The sequence below is a fragment of the Zophobas morio genome, unplaced genomic scaffold, assembly GCF_036711695.1.
Source record: "Zophobas morio isolate AGI-343-1 ecotype UQ-CSIRO unplaced genomic scaffold, CSIRO_AGI_Zmor_V1 ptg000021l, whole genome shotgun sequence".
NCBI lineage: Eukaryota > Metazoa > Arthropoda > Insecta > Coleoptera > Tenebrionidae > Zophobas > Zophobas morio.
Genome location: NW_026972126.1, coordinates 19,399,777 through 19,421,685, shown reverse-complemented (window position 1 = coordinate 19,421,685; position 21,909 = coordinate 19,399,777). Strand labels below are relative to the sequence as shown.

Below are 21,909 nucleotides of genomic sequence, written 5' to 3'. Positions count from 1 at the left end.
AAGTGTTCAAACACCACTTTTCGTTTAAAACGTTTAAAAAAATAAGCAACTATCGTGCGCACTGAACTTTTAAATAAATTTAAATACACTTTGATAAAATCCAGGCTTAAAACTTAAAATTGTTATTAGCAGAAATGCCTCCCACAAATCAATAAAACATTGCCAACAGTAACGAGCTTTCACTAATTGGTAATTTTATGGCTTGAACAATAGAACAAACCCTCGCGTGTTTTTCCATGCATTAACAACGCAAAAATAAAAATGATTTACGACTTGTGTCACAGCAATTGTAAGTGAGGTTATATTTCCAGTCGTCACCGCCTCCAGTCCACCTCCACCGTGCATCCTTTCTTATCTCGCGCCAACCGACAAAGACAACCGATTCCGCAAGTCGCGTCATTTTTTTGACATTTTTGACATTTCACACTCACCTGCCACGATGGCTTCGTCGCCGAAAGATAAAAACACAAGTAAAAACGAAAAATCGGTAAATGTGGACATAACGAAAGCCAACATGTCGAACTCCACCCCCAAAAACGTAAGTCCCGCAAAAATTCACGATTTTTTTTTTCAATAGTGGCTTGTAGAATCAGTTGGGCGAAATAGCAATCGAAGCGTCTGAAATCGTGAGCAGATTGGAGCAGGTCGTCGAGGGCTTGAGTCTGGCGGATGCGGCGTACAATCAACCCACTGTGTTTTTGGGGTTGGACCAGAAGCGTACCGAGGAAATCATACAGATTATACAGGGTCTTATTAGTGTAGATGAGGACGGGGAACCTTTGAATTTTCACACTTTGGATAATGTGGCGAAGTTGGTGATGGTCTCACACTGCGTCGCAGCGTACTGCAGTGGGTTAGACAGGCCCATTATGCAGAGGTTAAGTACCAGGTTTACCACGGATACCACCCGGTGGATCAGCCAGATATTTGGGTGAGTTGGTGTTAGTGTCACCTGGTGGATAATAAATAATACTACAACTGGCCTGTCAATTGTCAAAATGATTTTTTCTAGTGTTTGAAAAATTGTATTATTAATTTAAGAAACAATGTTAGTGGGATTTTTAATTCACTATTGTACTTAATCCCCTCTAGACAGTTGATGACATCATCTCATTAACTTTTGAGATGTTTGTTAACAATTCATAGAGATGTTTTTTTATTACTTCTAGAGTGTAAGCCAATGTATCAGTTTTTATTAGATATATAATTTCTTGAACAACTAGACTGATTGTTGCCAACCAAAATTTGGCCAAGCATTCCCACCACCAATGGGATGGCGTCATGCCCAAAATTTACAATACATTTTTTTAATTTTATAAAATAAGATGCGCCTGCACTTGTGATGTATGAGTCCGTTTGAGTTTTCACCCTAGACACTTAGATTTTTGGAAAAAAAAATCAAAATTTTATATAAACATGTTTGAAATTGCAAAACTGAATGCTTTGAAATTTCGCAAACATTTTAAGGTTGTGGTAATCGTGAAATTGTTAATACAAATTTATCTTTTATCCCCTCCCAAAAAATTGATGACGTCATCTCAAAATTTTTGAACTTTAATTTTTTCAATTTTTCGATATTGCAATTTTTGTTTTTTTAATTTTTTTTTAAAATTTTTATTTTTCATTTTCCTCTTTTCCTTTTATTTTTCAGTGTTTCGACTTTATAATTTTTCGTCTATTCAGTTTGTCAAATGTACAATCTTTCCAATTTTTAGATTCATTTTACAATTTTTCAATTTTTTTAAATTTTTGTTTCGAAAAGTTGAAAAATCGAAAAACTAAAAAATCGGGAAAATATTGAAAAATCGAAAAATTGTAAATCGAAGATCTGAAGAAACGAAAAATTGAAATTGAAAAATATAAAACAGAAAAAAAAATTGAAAAATGCAAAAATTGAAAAATTTCATATTCAAAAAAAAAGTAAAATATGACAATAATGAAAAAACGACAAATTGAAAAAATCAAGAAAAATTGAAGAAATGAAAAATTAAAGAATCGAAAAACTGAAAGATAGAAATTGAAAACTAGAGAAACTTTAAATCGAAAAATTGTAAAATCATAAATATTGAAGAAACAACAAAATGAAAAATTCAATTTTTTCCAATTTTTGATTCGATAAGTTTAAAGATGGAGAAATTGTAAAATCGAAGAACTAAAAAATCGGGAAAATATTGAAAAATCGAAAAATTGTAAATCGAAGATCTGAAGAAACGAAAAATTGAAACTGAAAAATATAAAATAGAAAAAAAAAAAAATAAAAATAAATTGAAAAATGCAAAAATTGAAAAATTTCTTATTGAAAAAAAAATTGTAAAATATGACGATAATGAAAAAACGACAAATTAAAAAAATCAAGAAAAATTGAAGAAATGAAAAATTAAAGAATCGAAAAACTGAAAAATAGAAATTGAAAACTAGAGAAACCTTAAATCGAAAAATTGTAAAATCATAAATATTGAAGAAACAACAAAATGAAAAATTCAAAGTTTTCATTTTAAACTTTTTGGTTTATTCATTTTTGATTTTTCATTTTAAAATTTGCAATTTTTCCAATTTTTGGTTCGATAAGTTAAAGATGGAGAAATTGTAAAATCGAAGAACTAAAAAATCGGGAAAATATTGAAAAATCGAAAAATTGTAAATCGAAGATCTGAAGAAACGAAAAATTGAAACTGAAAAATATAAAATAGAAAAAATAAAATAAAAATAAATTGAAAAATGCAAAAATTGAAAAATTTCTTATTGAAAAAAAAATTGTAAAATATGACGATAATGAAAAAACGACAAATTGAAAAAATCAAGAAAAATTGAAGAAATGAAAAATTAAAGAATCGAAAAACTGAAAAATAGAAATTGAAAACTAGAGAAACTTTAAATCGAAAAGTTGTAAAATCATAAATATTGAAGAAACAACAAAATGAAAAATTCAAAGTTTTCATTTTAAACTTTTTGGTTTTTTCATTTTTGATTTTTCATTTTAAAATTTGCAATATTTCCAATTTTTGTTTCTATAAGTTTAAAGATGGAGAAATTGTAAAATCGAAGAACAAAAAAATCGGGAAAATATTGAAAAATCGAAAAATTGTAAATCGAAGATCTGAAGAAACGAAAAATTGAAACTGAAAAATATAAAATAGAAAAAAAAAATTGAAAAATACAAAAATTGAAAAATTTCATATTGAAAAAAAATTGTAAAATATGACGATAATGAAAAAACGACAAATTGAAAAAATCAAGAAAAATTGAAGAAATGAAAAATTAAAGAATCGAGAAACTGAAAAATAGAAATTGAAAACTAGAGAAACTTTAAATCGAAAAGTTGTAAAATCATAAATATTGAAGAAACAACAAAATGAAAAATTCAAAGTTTTCATTTTAAAGTTTTTGGTTTATTCATTTTTGATTTTTCATTTTAAAATTTGCAATTTTTCCAATTTTGGTTCGATGAGTTTAAAGATGGAGAAATTGTAAAATCGAAGAACTAAAAAATCGGGAAAATATTGAAAAATCGAAAAATTGTAAGTCGAAGATCTGAAGAAACGAAAAATTGAAACTGAAAAATATAAAATAGAAAAAAAAAATAAAAATAAATTGAAAAATGCAAAAATTGAAAAATTTCTTATTGAAAAAAAATTGTAAAATATGACGATAATGAAAAAACGACAAATTGAAAAAATCAAGAAAAATTGAAGAAATGAAAAATTAAAGAATCGAAAAACTGAAAAATAGAAATTGAAAACTAGAGAAACTTTAAATCGAAAAGTTGTAAAATCATAAATATTGAAGAAACAACAAAATGAAAAATTCAAAGTTTTCATTTTAAAATTTCCAATTTTTTTCAATTTTTGATTCGATAAGTTTAAAGATGGAGAAATTGTAAAAAAATCAAGAAAAGATCGAAATGAAAAATTGAAAATCGAAAAATTGAAGAAATGAAAAATTAAAGAATCGAAAAACTGAAAAATAGAAATTGAAAACTAGAGAAACTTTAAATCGAAAAGTTGTAAAATCATAAATATTGAAGAAACAACAAAATGAAAAATTCAAGTTTTCATTTTAAACTTTTTGGTTTTTTCATTTTTGATTTTTCATTTTAAAATTTGCAATATTTCCAATTTTTGTTTCTATAAGTTTAAAGATGGAGAAATTGTAAAATCGAAGAACAAAAAAATCGGGAAAATATTGAAAAATCGAAAAATTGTAAATCGAAGATCTGAAGAAACGAAAAATTGAAACTGAAAAATATAAAATAGAAAAAAAAAATTGAAAAATACAAAAATTGAAAAATTTCATATTGAAAAAAAATTGTAAAATATGACGATAATGAAAAAACGACAAATTGAAAAAATCAAGAAAAATTGAAGAAATGAAAAATTAAAGAATCGAGAAACTGAAAAATAGAAATTGAAAACTAGAGAAACTTTAAATCGAAAAGTTGTAAAATCATAAATATTGAAGAAACAACAAAATGAAAAATTCAAAGTTTTCATTTTAAAGTTTTTGGTTTATTCATTTTTGATTTTTCATTTTAAAATTTGCAATTTTTCCAATTTTGGTTCGATGAGTTTAAAGATGGAGAAATTGTAAAATCGAAGAACTAAAAAATCGGGAAAATATTGAAAAATCGAAAAATTGTAAATCGAAGATCTGAAGAAACGAAAAATTGAAACTGAAAAATATAAAATAGAAAAAAAAAATAAAAATAAATTGAAAAATGCAAAAATTGAAAAATTTCTTATTGAAAAAAAATTGTAAAATATGACGATAATGAAAAAACGACAAATTGAAAAAATCAAGAAAAATTGAAGAAATGAAAAATTAAAGAATCGAAAAACTGAAAAATAGAAATTGAAAACTAGAGAAACTTTAAATCGAAAAGTTGTAAAATCATAAATATTGAAGAAACAACAAAATGAAAAATTCAAAGTTTTCATTTTAAACTTTTTGGTTTTTTCATTTTTGATTTTTCATTTTAAAATTTGCAATTTTTCCAATTTTTGTTTCTATAAGTTTAAAGATGGAGAAATTGTAAAATCGAAGAACTAAAAAATCGGGAAAATATTGAAAAATCGAAAAATTGTAAATCGAAGATCTGAAGAAACGAAAAATTGAAACTGAAAATATAAAATAGAAAAAAAAAAATTAAAAAAAAGAAAAATGCAAAAATTGAAGAAATGAAAAATTAAAGAATCGAAAAACTGAAAAATAGAAATTGAAAACTAGAGAAACCTTAAATCGAAAAATTGTAAAATCATAAATATTGAAGAAACAACAAAATGAAAAATTCAAAGTTTTCATTTTAAAATTTGCAATTTTTTTCAATTTTTGATTCGATAAGTTTAAAGATGGAGAAATTGTAAAAAAATCAAGAAAAGATCGAAATGAAAAATTGAAAATCGAAAAATTGAAGAAATGAAAAATTAAAGAATCGAAAAACTGAAAAATAGAAATTGAAAACTAGAGAAACTTTAAATCGAAAAATTGTAAAATCATAAATATTGAAGAAACAACAAAATGAAAAATTCAAAGTTTTCATTTTAAACTTTTTGGTTTATTCATTTTTGATTTTTTATTTTAAAATTTGCGATTTTTCCAATTTTTGATTCGATAAGTTTAAAGATGGAGAAATTGTAAAATCGAAGAACTAAAAAATGGGGAAAATATTGAAAAATCGAAAAATTGTAAATCGAAGATCTGAAGAAACGAAAAATTGAAACTGAAAAATACAACATAGAAAAAAAAATTAAAAAAAATGAAAAATGCAAAAATTGAAAAATTTCATATTGAAAAAAAATTGTAAAATCTGACGATAATGAAAAAACGACAAATTGAAAAAATCAAGAAAAAATCGAAATGAAAAATTGAAAATCGAAAAATTGAAGAAATGAAAAATTAAAGAATCGAAAAACTGAAAAATAGAAATTGAAAACTAGAGAAACCTTAAATCGAAAAATTGTAAAATCATAAATATTGAAGAAACAACAAAATGAAAAATTCAAAGTTTTCATTTTAAACTTTTTGGTTTATTCATTTTTGATTTTTCATTTTAAAATTTGCAATTTTTCCAATTTTTGATTCAATAAGTTTAAAGATGGAGAAATTGTAAAATCGAAGAATTAAAAAATCGGGTAAATATTGAAAAATCGAAAAATTGTAAATCGAAGATGTGAAGAAAGGAAAAATTGAAACTGAAAAATATAAAATAGAAAAAAAAAAAAATAAAAAAAAATTGAATTATGCAAAAATTGAAAAATTTCATATTGAAAAAAAAATTGTAAAATATGACGATAATGAACAAACGACAAATTGAAAAAATCAAGAAAAAATCGAAATGGAAACTTGAAAATCGAAAAATTGAAGAAATGAAAAATTAAAGAATTGAAAAACTGAAAAATAGAAATTGAAAACTAGAGAGATTTTAAATCGAAAAATAGTAAAATCATAAATATTGAAGAAACAACAAAATGAAAATTTCAAAGTTTTCATTTTAAACTTTTTGGTTTATTCATTTTTGATTTTTTATTTTAAAATTTGCAATTTTTCCAATTTTTGATTCGATAAGTTTAAACATGGAGAAATTGTAAAATCGAAGAACTAAAAAATCGGAAAAAATTGAAAAATCGAAAAACTGAAAAAACTTAAAAGTGGAAAATCAAAAAATTGAAATACTGAAAAACTAATAATCGAGAAACTTAAAAATCGAAAGATTGGATAGGTGAAAAAACGAATCGAATTGAAAAAATTAAAAAACCAAAAAATTCTAAAATCGAAAAATGATAGTAAAAATTTGAAGTCGAAAAACCTGAAAATTGAAAGACCGAAAAATTTAAAAATTAAATATCGAGAAAAAAAATTATAATCCAATAACCAAAAAATGAAAAAATTCTAAAATCGTAATATTGAAATTGTGAAAAATGTTAAAAATTATAAGTGTTAATTTTTCGACTTTTCAGTTTTTCGATCTTTTATTTTAGAATATCTTTTTTTTTTAATTGTACTTTTTTCATTTTTGATTTTTCATTTTACAATTTAACAATTTTTTCAATTTTTATTTCGAAAACTTGAAAAATCGAGAAACTTAAAAATTAAAAAAAAAATTAATCAAAAGAGTGGAAAACCCAAAAATTGTACAATCGAAAAATTATAGAACCTTCCATACTGTAAAGTCGAAAAAACTGTAACATTGAGATATCCAAAAATTGAAAATTTAAAATATCGAGAGACTGAAAAATTGAAAAGTTTTAAAATTTGTCAAATTGAAAAAGAGAAAACTTTAAAAAAATATGATTATTGTTACAAAACTAGAAAAATTACAAATCAAAAATTGAAGAAACGAAAAATTTAAACTGAAAAATATAAAATAGATACTACGAAAAATTAAAAAAATCTAAAATTGAAAACTCGAAAAATTGAAAAATGCAAAAATTGAAAAATTTCACATTGAAAAAAAATTATAAAATACAACATTGAAAGAACGGCAAATTGAAAAAATAAAGAAAACGAAATGATAAATTGCAATAAAATTCGATAAACTGAAGATATGAAAAATTGAAAAATCGAAAAATTGAAAAATTAATCGATGAAAGTTGAAGGAACAAAAAAAAAATAGGGAAAAATTGAAACATTACAAATAGAAAAAAATATAAAATCGGAACATCGAAAAGTTGACAAAATAAAGCAAATAAAAACCAAAATGAAAAATTAAAGAATCAAAAAACTGAAAAACAGAAATTGAAAACTAGAGAAATTTTAAACCCAAAAACTGCAAAATCAAGATTGAAGAAACAACAGAATGAAAATTTCGAAGTTTTGATTTTAAACTTTTTGGTTTTTTCATTTTTGATTTTTCATTTTAAAATTTTGGAATTATTCCAATTTTTGATTCGAAAAGTTGAAAGATGGAAACATCGAAAAATTAAAATTCGAAAAACCAAAAAAATTGGAAAAAATTGAAAAATCGAGAAACTGAAAAAACGAAAAATGAAATATTGAAAAATTGGAAAACTAAAAAAATCGAGAAACTTAAAAAACGAAAGATTGGAAAGAAGAAATAAGGAATCGAATCGAAAAAATTGGAAAACCCAAAAATTATGAAATCTAAAAATTGAAAAATGGAAAAATTCTAAAATCGTAAAATTGAAAATGTGAAAATTTTTAAAATTATAAGTGTCATTTTTTCGATCTTTTATTTTAGAATATTTAATTTTTTTATTTTTAGTTTTACAATTTTTTTTAATTTTAGATATTTCATTTTTGATTTTTTATTTTACAGTTTTGCAGTTTTTTTCAATTTAAAACCAAAAAATCTAAACGAGGAATCGAAAAGTTTAAAAATGAAAAAAAAACCGAAAATTTAGAAACGCAAAAAATGGAAAAACTATAAATCTGAAACATCAGAAAATTGAGAAATCGAAAAATTAAAAAAATCGAAAAGTTGAAACATCGAAAAACTAAAAAATCTGGAAAATATTGAAAAATCGAAAAATTCCAAATCGAAGAACTGAAGAACAGAGAAATTGAATCATTGATAAACTAAAAATCCAGACACTAAAAAATCCAAAAAATATAAATCGAAAAACTGGAAAACTCAAAAATTGTACAATCGAAAAATTATAGAATCTTCAAAACTGTAAAGTCGAAAAACTATAACACCGACAGATCGAAAAATTGAACACACAAAAATCGAAAAATATAAAAATGGAAAAACGTTAAAATCGTAAAATTGTAATTCGAAAAACTGAAGACATGAAAAATTGAAAAATCATAAATATTGAAGAATTAACAAAATGAAATTTTTATTTTATACTTTTTGGTTTTTTCATTTTTGATTTTTCATTGTAAAATTTTGCAATGTTTCCAATTTTTGATTCGATAAGTTGAAAGGTCGAGAGATTATAAAATCGAAAAATTAAAAATTGAAGAAGTAAAAAAAATTGAAAAATTTTAAAATCGTAAAATTGAAAATGTGAAAAAATTTTAAAAATTATGTGTTAATTTTTATCGATTTTTCAGTATTTCAATTTTTTATTTTAGGATATTTCGTTTTTTTAAATTTTTATTTTTTTTAATTTTAGAATTTCAATTTTTGTGTTCTCAATTTTTTGTTTCTCAATTTTTGATTTTTCAGTTTTTATAATTCTTGATTTCAATTTTTGGATTTTTCAGTTTTTTCAAAATTAAATATCGCGAAAATGAAAAATGAAAAAAAAAACATTGAAAAGTGGAAAAATTCTAAAATTGTAAATTTGAAAAAGTGGAAAATTATAAAAATTATAATTATTACAACATATTTAAAGTGAAAACTAGAAAAATTGCAAATAAAAAATAGAAGAAACGAAAAATTGAAAAATCGCGAAAGTGAAAGAGCTAAAATTGAAAAAACGTAAAATTAAAAAATGTAAAATTGAAAAATTCAAAAGTTAAAATTTTTACACTAAAAAAAAAAGAAAAATTATAAAATTAGGACATTGAAAAACCGAAAAATGGAAAAAAATAAAAAAGCCGAAATAAAAACTGCGAATCGAAAAATTGAAGACATGAAAAATTGAAAAACTTGTGAAATTGCAATTCGATAAATTGTAACACCTAAAAATTGATAAAAAAAATATTTTTATGGTTAATTAAAAATTAAAACTCTAGAGTTCCATATTGTCGAATTGAAGAAACAAAAAAAATGTGAAAAATTGAAATTAAAAAAATTATAAAATAAATTAGGACATTGAAAAATCGAAAAATTTAAAAAATAAGGCAAATAAAAAACCGAAACCAAAATTGAAAAGTGGAATAAATTAAAAAGTTTTAAAATCCAATAATTGAAAAATGGAAAACTTTTGTAATTGAAAAAGTAAAGTATTTTAAAAATTATTGTTATTCTTACATATAGAAAATGAAAAATGTGAAAATTGCTAACAAAAATTAAAGAACCGAAAAATTAAAAAAATTATGAAATTGAAAAATTTTAAAGTGGAAAAACGAAAAATTAAAAAAATTAAAAATGACATCTCGAAGAGTTGCAGATCGAAAAATGGAAAAAAATGAAAAATTGAAATTGAAAAAACAAAAAATCATAAAATCAGAAAAATTATGAAATTGAAAAATTTTAAATTGGAAAAACTGAAAAATCGAAAAATTAAAAATTGAAATCTCGTGAAATTGCAAAACACAAAAATTAAAACATCCAAAAGATGAAAAATCGAAAAACCGAATATCGTAAAACTGAAGAAACAAAAAAAAAATCAAAAATTGGGAAATTAAAGATTCGAAAAATTGAAAAATTAAAAATTCAAAACTTCAAAAACTTAAATCAAAAAATTGAAAAATTCAAAAGTTGAAAAATTGAAAAACTTAAACTTGAAAAATTGCAAATCGAAAAACTTAAGAAATAAAAAAATTAAAACTTGAGGAATTGAAAAATTGAAAAGTCGAATAAATGGAACAATTTAAAAGCCGATATATAATTGAAAAATGAAAAAATTGTAAAATTGAAACACGAAACTGAAAAATCTAAAATTGCAAAAACGAAAAATTAAAAAATCTAAAAATTGCAAATCGAAAAATCGAAGAATCGAAAAATTGAACAATCGTGAATCTGAAAAATCCAGAAATTAAAAAATTTCACATTGAAAAAAAATGAAAAATCATAAAATAAGACCATCGAAAAACCGAAAAATCGAAGACATGAAAAATTGAAAAATGAAAAATTGTGTCATCCAAAAGTTGGAAAATCGAAAAATTGAATATCTTAAAATTGAAGAAACAAAAAATGAAAAATTAAATTGAAAAATAAAAAATTATAAAATCTGGTCATTGAAAAAATAGAAAAATTTAAATATAAAGCAAATAAAAAGCCGAAACAAAAAATTACAATTCGAAAATTGAGGAATAGAAAAATTGAATAGTGGAATAAATGAAAAAGTTCTAAAATCCAATAATTGAAAAATGGAAAAATTTTATTGAAAAAGTGAAATATTTTAAAAGTTATTATTAAGTATTACATATTTAAAATGAAGAATGGAAAATTACAAATCAAAAATTTGAAAAAACGAAAAATTACAAATTAAAGAAACTCAAAACGAAAAATTGTAAAATCCAAAAATTGCGAAAAATTGAGAAATTGAAAAAAAAACTCGAAAAATTGCAAAAAAAGAAAAATTGAATGATTCAAAAATTCCAGTCAAGAAGGCTATTTTTTACTTTATAGGGATTATCAGAGAACAAAAATCGTAAACAATTGTTATAATTTTCCAAAGAAGGGGATTTGTCGGGCTGTACTTCAGGGCCGAGGGATGTTCGACTCTCTACTTCTACGTTTTCTCGACCTTGCATGACCCCTAGAGTACGAAGAAATAGGTCTCCCGTTTCTGTCTGTCTGTCCGTCTGTCTGCCGTGCCGGATTTTTATTAGACAGACAATCTCCGAAAGTACTGGACCGATTGTTGTCAATTGTTTTTAAATGAGAATAAATATCCCGCCACCAGACACATAAAATTCGCAACATTTTTGACGATTACCAGACCACCGAAAGTACAACTTCCTAACCTCTTGTAAAGTTTTCTCGATTCCTCATCTTTCTACCACGACGACCACCTCGAAGGCCTAGTCAGGGTTACACGAATGATGTTACACTACAAATACCCCCGATATTTAGAAGACGGAGCCCTGGCATTAACCTCATCACTACCCACCATCTACAGTAGCGTCGCGAGCCCCCTCGTGGTAGTACAGCACCTGTGCAGACAATTAGGGCTACCACTGGCTTGCGTTAGACCAGTACCTGTGAACACACACTTCGGTAAGTTTATAGTTCCCAAAACGTCAATATAATGACTGTTGACAGGCTCACAGTACACCATGGACGTCGCCTCGTTGCAAAAAATGCTAGCCGATGACGTTAGTGCAGGGAGAGCCCCCTTGATTGTCATAGCCGATGCCGGGACTCCAATCACGGGCCACGTTGACAACATCACCAGAATTAAGGAACTGTGTAGGCTTCACGACGCTTGGTTGCATTTAAGGGGGCACAGTTTAGCAGCTTTGGCTTTACCTAATTATCAGAGAAATGGACATGTATGTAATAAATGGGTCTTAAAAAGTCTGTGTCTTAAAAATGTTTTCAGATTCCTCCAGTTGCTGACAGTTACACGTTATCTTTAGGTAGTTGGCTTGGTATTCCTGGCTTGCCCATGGTCGTATCCTTGTCAATTTTTTTTTATGTTGGTATTGCGGTGACACTTTATTTGACATAAATGTCAAACATTAAATTTCAAAGACTGCTAGATGAGTGATTTTCTTTAATGACAGACAGACTTTGTATAGGCTTTGGGAGTCTTCATCTAATGCCAATCGCAATAAACAAGTGGGGGCAACCCGAGAAAGCACTCTTCCACTATTAGCAGGCTTAAACAACGACCATCAAGGTCGGCGGATTTTGGCTTTACCGCTATGGGCGGCTTTACAAGGCTTAGGCAAAGACGGCGTCCACTCTAGAATACGGGACGATTTCCTTTCCAGCGAGAGGCTATGGGCAGCTTTAGACCGCTACCGTCACGTCAGAGTTTTGGTAACTTTATCCCCGTCAAGTTTCCAGGTTGGTACTAATTGACACTTCCAGAGTCAAAAACCCGGCGGTGAAAGCGGCAGTTACACAGTCTCAGAACTGATATCCAAACCAGCTAACATAAATGTAAGTAGTGCGATTTGAGCCCCTTTTAGGTTTTAATAAGACTGCGCCCCCCATCCAGATGCTGTTCGAATCGACCGCCTGCTGCGTAGTCTTCCAATTCACCCCCGAACTGAGCGAAGGCGAAACCCTCACTAAAGTGCCTCCGTACTACGACAAGCTCAACTCCTGGCTGGGGCAGATCCTCCAGCTGGACGCCCCCCAGGTGCCCATCGACATCTGCGAGTTGGAGAACGTGGGGGTGGTGCTGCGGTTTTGCCCCTTCGAAAACTCGTCGGGGCAGCAGCCGAGCACCGAGGAAATCCAGGGGTTTGTGCAATGTCTGGAGCAGCAACTGGTGATCCTGAGGGCGACTATCCAGCACAAGGAAACTTTTATTAAGCTGGTTTCGGAGTCGCCGGTTCTGAAAATCGTGGATTTGCCGGATTGGGCGGGGCTGGGGGGCGTCAGGTACGCCCCCGAAGGGTGGGAGCAGCTTCTGACTGATCAAGCTAAGGAGGAGCTGAATAATTTGAACATGGCACTGGTGGATTCGTTGAGGTCTACTGATTCGGCGTTCTCGCTGGGAGAGGGCGCTGATGGGCTGATGTGTGTGCGGTTCGGGATGTTGACGCCGCAGTCGGATGTCGAGGAGTTGCTGAATTTGGTGATCAGGGTGGGACAGTCGGTGGAGGAGAATTCGAGGTGAGTGGCTCAGTCGTGAAAGCGATGAATAAGTATGGTCGCAGGATGGACCCTTGAGTTGTTAGTAAAACAGTATTTTTTAAAATTTTTTAAAATGACATCCAATATTTTTATTTTTTGATTTTTCAATATTACAATTTTTCGATATTGCAAATTTTCACTTTGCTGTATTTCAATTTCTCAATTTTTAATGTTTGAATTTTTCAGCTTTTTCGATTTTTAGGATTTTCAATTTTTGAAATTTTCGTTTCTTCAACTTTTCAAGTTGTTTTCCAATTTTTAGATTTTTCATTTTATACTTTTTTGTTTTTTCATTTTTGATTTTTTATTTAGCAATTTTTCCAATTTTTGGTTGAAAAAGTTGAAAATCGGAAAACTGGATAAACAAAAAATTGCAAAATCGGAAAAGTGGAAAATCGAAGAAACTAAAAATTTAATAATAATAATAATAATAATAATACGTTTATTCATTCCAACAGACGTTAGTCTATGGTGGACATGTATACACAAAAAGACATTAAATTTAGCTTAAACTAAACTTACAATTTAAAAAAAAATCTAAAAAAAAAAAAATTAAATCTAACATCAGAACAAATATTATGTACATATATTATTGTGCATATCGTGCTAATAACTTTTTTTTGAAAGATGCTTTATTAAAATTAGCGTGAAAAATATCAATGCTATCGTCTAAAGTACAGTTATTATAAAGTCTAAAACATGTAATTAAGGGGCTATTAAAGTGATGATAAGAATTTGGAATTTGATAGTAAAAAGTGGATGGATTTCTGCACAATAAACGAGGAACACAAAAGTTAATATTATTTAGTAACGCTGGACAGAATATATCACCACGCACCAATTTCTGCAAAAATACAAAACAAGCAATATTTCGTCTATACTCGAGAAAATTTTCATTCACTATATTAAGAAGAGCTCTCTGGTTACAATGACTAACAGGATAACAGTTGAACATTTTAAAATACAGATACTTAGCAAATTTCCTGTTAACGTTTTCTATAATATTAATATAAATTTGGTGATGAGGTCTCCAAATTATAGAACAGTATTCTAACTTTGACCTAACTAGACTATAATAAAGCTGTTTAATACATAAAATATTATTAAATTCTTTAGTATTTCTACAGATGAAGCCAAGTGTTTTGATAGCTGAATTTGTTATATCAATGATATGAGGAACAAATGACAATGCAGAGTCTACAATTATGCCTAAATCGCGTATTTGATTACAGTTTTCTAGCAAAGTTCCATTAATATTGTAATAAAAATTAAAATTAGTGTCTTTCCTGGAGAATGTAATTTTTCTACATTTTTTTTTATTAAGGCTTAACTTATTCTGTTCACACCACAGCGCTAATTTATCTACATTATCTTGTAAAACTAAACAATCTCTGTTCGTTTTTATTACTTTAGCTATTTTTAAATCATCGGCATATATAAACGCTCTACAACTAATAACATTTAGGACATCATTGAAGAAAACAGTAAATAACAGTAAAAATTTAAACATTGACAAATTAAAAAACGAGAAACTTTAAAATCGGTAAAAATTGATGAGCCGAAAAATTGGAAAAATAGAAAAAACGAATGGACTAAAAAATTAAAACTCGAAAAATTGAAAAATCGAATAAATGAAAAAGTTTTAAATGTCAGTAATTGAAAAATGGAAAAATTCTAAAATAGTAAAGTTAAAAAAGTGCAAAATTTTGAAAATTATAATTATTACATATTTAAAATGAAAACTAAAACTAGAAAAATTGCAAATAAAAAATTGAAGAAACGACAAATTCAAAAATCGAGAAACTGAAAAATCTAAAATTGAAGCCTGAAAAATTGATGTTCGGTGTTTCAGTGTTTTCACTTTTCGGTTTTTTTTATTTTATGATTTTTAAATGTCTCAGTTTTTTATTTCCCGATTGTAATTTTCGTTTTTTTCATTTTTCAGTTTTTCAATTTTTCAATTTCTCAATTTTTTGACTTTTCGGATTTCTCAATTTCTCGTTGCTTCAGTCTCCGATTTGTAATTTTTTCATTTTATGTTTCTTGTTGTTTCAGTTTGTAATTATTATTTTAATTTTTCGATTTTTCAATTTCTCAATTTTTAATTTTTTAATTCCTTGATTTCCCAGCGTTTTGATTTTTCAACTTGCAAATTTTTCTTTTATTAATTTTTCAATTTTTCAGTGTTTCAATGTTTCCACTTTTCGTTTTTTTGATGTTTTGATTCGTTAAATTTCTCATTTTTTACTTCCCGATTGTAAATTTCTTTTTTTCATTTTTCGGTTTTTCGATTTTTCAGTGATCCGATTTTTCAATTTGTCTATTTTTAAATTTTCGGTGTTCTTAATTTCTCGGTCCTTCAATTCTCCGATTTGCAATTTTCGACTTTTCAGTTTCTAAATACATATTTTAATTTTTCGATTTTTCAATTTTTCAATTTTTGATTTTTTCAATTTTTCACTTTTCAACTTGCAATTTTTTCATTATTAATTTTTCAATTCTTCGGTGTTTCAGTGTTTTCACTTCTCGTTTTTTTGATTTTTAAAATTTCTCAATTTTTTATTTCCGGATTGTAATTTTCGTTTTTTTCATTTTTCGGTTTTTCAATTTTTGAACTATCCGGTTTTTTAATTTTCGGATTTGTCAATTTCTCGTTCCTTCAATTCTCAGATTTGCAATTTTCCATTTTGTAATTTTTCGACTTTTCAGTTTCTAATTACTCAATTTTTCAATTTTTAATTTTTTAATTCCTAGATTTCCCAGCGTTTCGTTTTCTAAATTTTGGTTTTTTCAATTTTACAATGTTTCAATGTTTCCACTTTTCATTTTTTTGATGTTTTGATCCGTTAAATTTCTCAGTTTTTTACTTCCCGATTGTAAATTTCGTTTTTTTTATTTTTCAATTTTCGGTGTTCTTAATTTCTCGGTCCTTCAATTCTCCGATTTGCAATTTTCCATTTTATAACTTTTCGATTTTTCAGTTTCTAAATACATTTTAATTTTTGGATTTTTCAATTTCTCAATTTTTGATTTTTTCAATTTTTGACTTTTCAACTTGCAATTTTTCCATTATTAATTTTTCAATTTTTCGGTGTTTCAATGTTTCCACTTTTACTTTTTTTGATTTTTTAATTTTTTTGATTTTTAAAATTTCTCAAATTTTTATTTCCCGATTGTAATTTTCGTTTTTTCCATTTTTCGGTTTTTCAATTTTTCAATTATCCGATTTTTCAATTTCTCGTTCTTTCAATTCTCCGATTTGCAATTTTTACATTTTATAATTTTTCCAGTTTACAGTTTAGTTTTTCGATTTTTCAATTTCTCAGCGTTTAATTTTTTTTGAGTTTTTGATGTTTCAATTCTTAGACTTTTAAAATTTTCTGTTTTAAAAATTTTTGGATTTTTCAGTTTATCGTTTCTTTATTTTCTTTTATTTTTCAAGTTTTCAATATTGTAGGTATTTTAATTTTTTATTATGCAGTTTCTCTAGTTTGAATTTTCCAGTTTTATCACTTGAAAATTTTAATTTTTTCGACTTTCAGTTTTTCGATTTTTTATTTTAGGATATTTATTTTTTCTAATTTGTTATTCTTCAATTTTTCATTCTTCATTTTTTTGTTCTTCAATTTTGCGTTCTTCAATTGTTGATTTCAATTTTTCGATTTTTCAGTTGTTTTTTCAAAAAGAGCGAGAAATAGAAAAATTAAAAATCGAAAAATTGAAAAATCGAATAAATGAAAAAGTTTTAAATTCCAAATTGTTGTGAAAAATTGCAGGAACGAATAATTAAAAAATCGGGAAACTGAAAAATTTAAAATTAAGCAAAACGAAAAATTAAAAAATAAAACTGAAACCCGAAAAATTGAAAAATGCAAAAATTCATAAATTTCACATTGAAAAAAGAAAAGTTTTTGAATTTTTAATTTTTCAATTTTTGATATTTCAATTTTTGAATTGTCAAATTTAGAATTTAGAATTTTTGATTTTTTTAGTTTGTGATTTTTCCATTATTAATATTTTAATTTTTCGGTGTTTGAACGTTTCCATTTTTCGTTTTTTTTGTTATGTTGTTTTTTTAATTTTTCAGTTATCCGATTTCGCAATTTCTCGTTCCTTCAATTTTCCATTTTATAATTTTCCGACGTTTCAGTTTCTAATTATTATTTTAATTTATCGATTTTTCAATTTCTCAATTTTTAATTTTTTAACTCCTCGATTTCACAGCGTTTCGTTTTTTTGAGTTTTTGATGTTTCAATTCTCAGACTTAAAATTTTCCATTTTAAATTTTTTTCGTTTTTTTATTTTATCGTTTCTTCATTTTCTTTTTTTTTCAAGTTGTCAATATTCTAGGTATTTTAATTTTTTGGTTCTTCAATTTATCTCTTTGGATTTTCCGATTTTTCCACTTTTCAAAATTGCAATTTTTCGATATTTCAGTTTTTCGTTTCTGAATTATTTAATTGGAATTAGATTATTTAAAGATGGCCCATAGACCCGGAAATGACCAGCATTCATTTTTAGATTATTATTATTATTATTTCTCGATTTTTCAATTTCTATAAAATTTAATTTTTCAAGTTTTTAGTTTTTCGATTTTTTGTTTTAGGATATTTCAATTTTTTATTTTTAAATTTAAAATTTTTCAGTTCTCAAATTTTTGTTTCTTAGTTTTTGATTTCTCAATTTTTGATTTTTCAGTTTGAAATTTTTCAATTTGTTATCTTTCAATTTGTTATCTTTCAATTTTTCGTTCTTCAATTGTGATTTCAGTTTTTCGATTTTTCATTTTTTTTTAAAATTAAATATCGAGAAACTAAAAAAAACAAAATCGAAAAATTGAAAAATCGAATAAATGAAAGCTTTTAAATTGCAATAATTGAAAAATGGAGAAATTCTAATATTGTAAAATTGAAAATGTAAATATTTTAAAAATTATAATTATAACATATTTAAAGTGAAAACTAGAAAAATTGCAAATCAATAATTGAAAAAAGGAAAATTAATAAACATCTAAAATTGGACCCCGAAAAATTGAAAAATGCAAAAATTGATAAATTTCAGATTGAAAAAAGTTGTTAAATTTTTCAATTTTTAAATCTTTTAATTTTTAATTTTTCAAGTTTTCGGTGTTTCAATGTTTCCGCTTTTCGTTTCTTCGTTTTTTTCATTTTTAAATTTCTCTTTTTTTTATTACCCGATTGTACAATTTTAGTTTTTATTTTTCAGTTTTTCAATTATCCGATTTTTCAATTTTTCAATTCTTTCAATTTTCGTATTTCTCAATTTTTCCGTTCCTTCAATTTTCCGATTTGCAATTTTCCATTTTATAATTTTTCGACTTTTCAATTTCTCAATTTTTTATTTTTTGATTCTTCGATTCCACAGCGTTTCGTTGTTTCAGTTTTTTGATTTTTCAATTCTCAGACTTTTCAAATGTTCTATTTTTAAAATTTTTCGATTTTTCAGTTTATCGTTTCGTTATTTTCTTCTATTTTTCAAGTTTTCATTATTCTAGGTATTTTTTTAATTCAGTTTCTCTATTTTGGATTTTCCGATTTTTCCACTTTTGAAAATTTCAATTTTTCGATTTTTCAGTTTTTCGTTTCGAAAGTATTTAGTCTGTAGAATAGATTATTTTAGGGCCTGCCACTGGCCCGGAAATGACCAGCATTAATTTTTCGATTATTGTTGTTATTATTTCTCGATTTTTCAATTTCTAGAAAATTTAATTTTCATTTTTTCGATTTTTTATTTTAGGATATTTCATTTTTTTATTTGTCATTTTCAAGTTTTAATTTTTAAATTTTAGATTTTTTAGTTTCAAGTTTTTCAATTTGTTATTCTTCAAATTTTTGTGCTTCAATTGTTGATTTAAATTTTTCAATTTTTCAATTTGTTTCAGAATTAAATATGGAAAAACTGAAAAATTAAACATTGAAATTTGAAAAATTGAGTAAATGAAACAGTTTAAAATTCTACTAATTGAAAAATTGAAAAATTGTAAAACTGACTTTAAAATTAGAATTATTATCACATATTTAAAATGAAAATTAAAAAAATTGAAGAAACGAAAAAACGAAAAATTGAGAAACTGAAAAATCTAAAACTGAAAAAACGAAAAATAAAACAAATTATAAATTGAAGAAATGAAAAAAATGATAAATTTCACATTGAAAAAAAAATATATATATAAAATCAGGACATTGAAAAACCGACAAATTGAAAAAAAAAAAAAGAAAAACCGAAAAACCGGAATGAAAAATTGCTATTTGAAAAACTGAAGACAAAAAATTGAAAAATTAAAAAGTGAAAAGTCGAAGAAAATTTGAAGAAATGAAAAATTCAAGAATCGAAAAACTGAAAAATTAGAAATTGAAAACTCGAGCAAATCTAAATCGAAAAATTGCAAGTTCTAAAAATTGAAGAAATAAAATGAAAAATTCATAAATCTCAAGTCGAAAATTTGAAGAAACGAGAAACTGAAAAAATTAAAATTGAAAAACAAAAAATTATAAAACTGAAACATCGAAAAATATAGTAATTAAAAAATTAGAGAAAAAAACGCAAAACAAAAAATTGCAAATCAGAAACTGAAAGATTTCGAAACAAAAACTCAACTCTTGGTTTACATATCGTAAAATCGGAAAAAAATGAAAAATTGAAATTGCATAAACAAAAAATAATAAAGTCGCAGCATTGAAAAATCGAAAACTTGAAAAAATAACGCAAATAAACCGAAACGAAAAATTTGAATAAATGAAAAATTAAAGAATTGAAAAATTGAAAACTTCAGAAACAAAAATGTTTGGACAATTGAACAAACAAAAAAAAAAAAAATGAAAAATGAAAAAATTGCGAGCCGAAAAATTGCAAAATCTAAAGATTGAAACATCAGAAAGTTGGAAAATCGAAAAATTGAAAAATTTTGAGACTGAAACAAAAAGTTGGAAAATCGCAAAACTGAAAAACTCAAAATGAAAACTCGAAGAGTTGCCTATCGAAAATTGAAGGAACAAAAAAACGAAAAATTTACAAAACAAAAAATTACAAAATCGAAACATTGAAAAATCGAAAAATTCTAGAAATAGAGAAAATGGAAAACCGGAACGAAAAATTCCAAATCAAAAAGTTGAAGAAACGAAAATTTAAAGAATCGAAAAATTGAAAAACTAAAAATTACAAAATCTCAAAATTCAAGAAAAAAAAATCGAAACAGATGTCGAAAACTTACTTTTGCGTCCTTGGCCTTGTTTTTGACCGTACCATTTTTTTTTTTTTTGTAGAAACGAAAAAAGATTTTCTAATCTCAAAACCACTTACATAACTAATTACTAATAACTAATTTTTTGGTCGCGTAAAAATTGTTGTGTGTACCTCGGCCAAAGAGAACTTTTTGGGCCTCGTCTGATTGTATGCCTCGGCCTCAAACTTCCGATCGGCCGAAAAAGTTCTTCTTTATGACCTTGATACAGAAATAACTATTATAATTTTTCAAAGAAGCGGAATTTGTTGGGCGAAATATTCTTCAACCATTTTTTTTTAACAGGGTCCTCGACTCCATGAGCGAAATCGTGAAACGCGGCATCGAGACGGCGACGCTCGACCTCCAGAAAGAGAACGAAGAGCGCTTATGGCAGGAGGGCATCCTGAGGCAGGTACCCGTGGTGGGTACTTTCGTGAACTGGTGGTCACCGAAGACCAAGGAGACCGGAGTGCGGGGACGAAGCCTGAATTTGACCCAAGGGGTCGTCGAATCCACGGAAAACATCTACAAGTACCACATGCAGCTCAGCGGCTTAAATCCGGGGGCCAAGAGCCCGCCGACCCCCCAGGTGCAAACGCCCGTGGGGGGCAGTCACTCTCGATCCAGTAGTCACGCGTCAAGTCAGGGGGTTAAGATAGAGAACGAGCGAGAGGTTCCTAAAGATAGCAGTAAGGTACAGAGTAGTAATAGGAAGAGTTCTTCACAGACTGAAACAAAAGTACTGACGCCTTAAATCTGTCATTTCGAGCTTTATTGTTGTTGATTTAGAGTTAGTCGCGTTGGAGGCTGTTGAGATGTTTTCAATTACGAACGAGGTTTCTCTTGCCGTAGGTCACATTTGTCCTGGACGGGCGGATGCACAGGTTTTTGTTTTTTGTTATTTGATAACTCTAAATTTTTTTACAGTATTATATTTTTTTACTTTCTGAAGTGTAAATAACTAGGAGTTATGTTCTTTTTAAAGTGTGTAAGGAACAATATAGTGACATGTATAACCGCGATTCTGTTCAAGTTATTGTAGTAACTTATAAGAATAGTTTGTAACTTTGTAAAATTTACTACTTTATGCAGTCTTTGTTTTTATTTTTTATTTTATAGGTTACGTTGAGTTATGTAGATGAAAGTAATAGATTTCTAATCCTCAGTATTTTTATTGATACGGTGGGATACCCTAAAGTTATTTGCACATTGTTTTATTAATATTGTACCAAAGAAGCTTAAGATGCGTTGATTTTTAATAAATTATACTATAAGACTTAA

General features: G+C 26.2%; 1 protein-coding gene across 2 annotated transcripts; it reads left to right on the top strand.

The window, feature by feature from the left end:
- LOC135132086 (pyridoxal-dependent decarboxylase domain-containing protein 1) lies at positions 1 to 21,909 on the top strand. Of its 2 annotated transcripts, none has more exons than XM_064060017.1 (9): positions 1 to 538; positions 588 to 931; positions 11,550 to 11,791; positions 11,837 to 12,066; positions 12,117 to 12,188; positions 12,305 to 12,559; positions 12,611 to 12,682; positions 12,723 to 13,363; positions 20,932 to 21,909. In XM_064060017.1, the coding sequence occupies exons 1-9, from the start codon at positions 440 to 442 to the stop codon at positions 21,380 to 21,382; spliced, it is 2,406 nt and encodes an 801-aa protein (XP_063916087.1). In that variant the 5' UTR covers positions 1 to 439; the 3' UTR covers positions 21,383 to 21,909. The 2 variants fall into 2 exon arrangements, with proteins under 2 accessions (XP_063916087.1, XP_063916088.1); XM_064060018.1 differs by having other exon boundaries at positions 2 to 538; positions 12,741 to 13,363.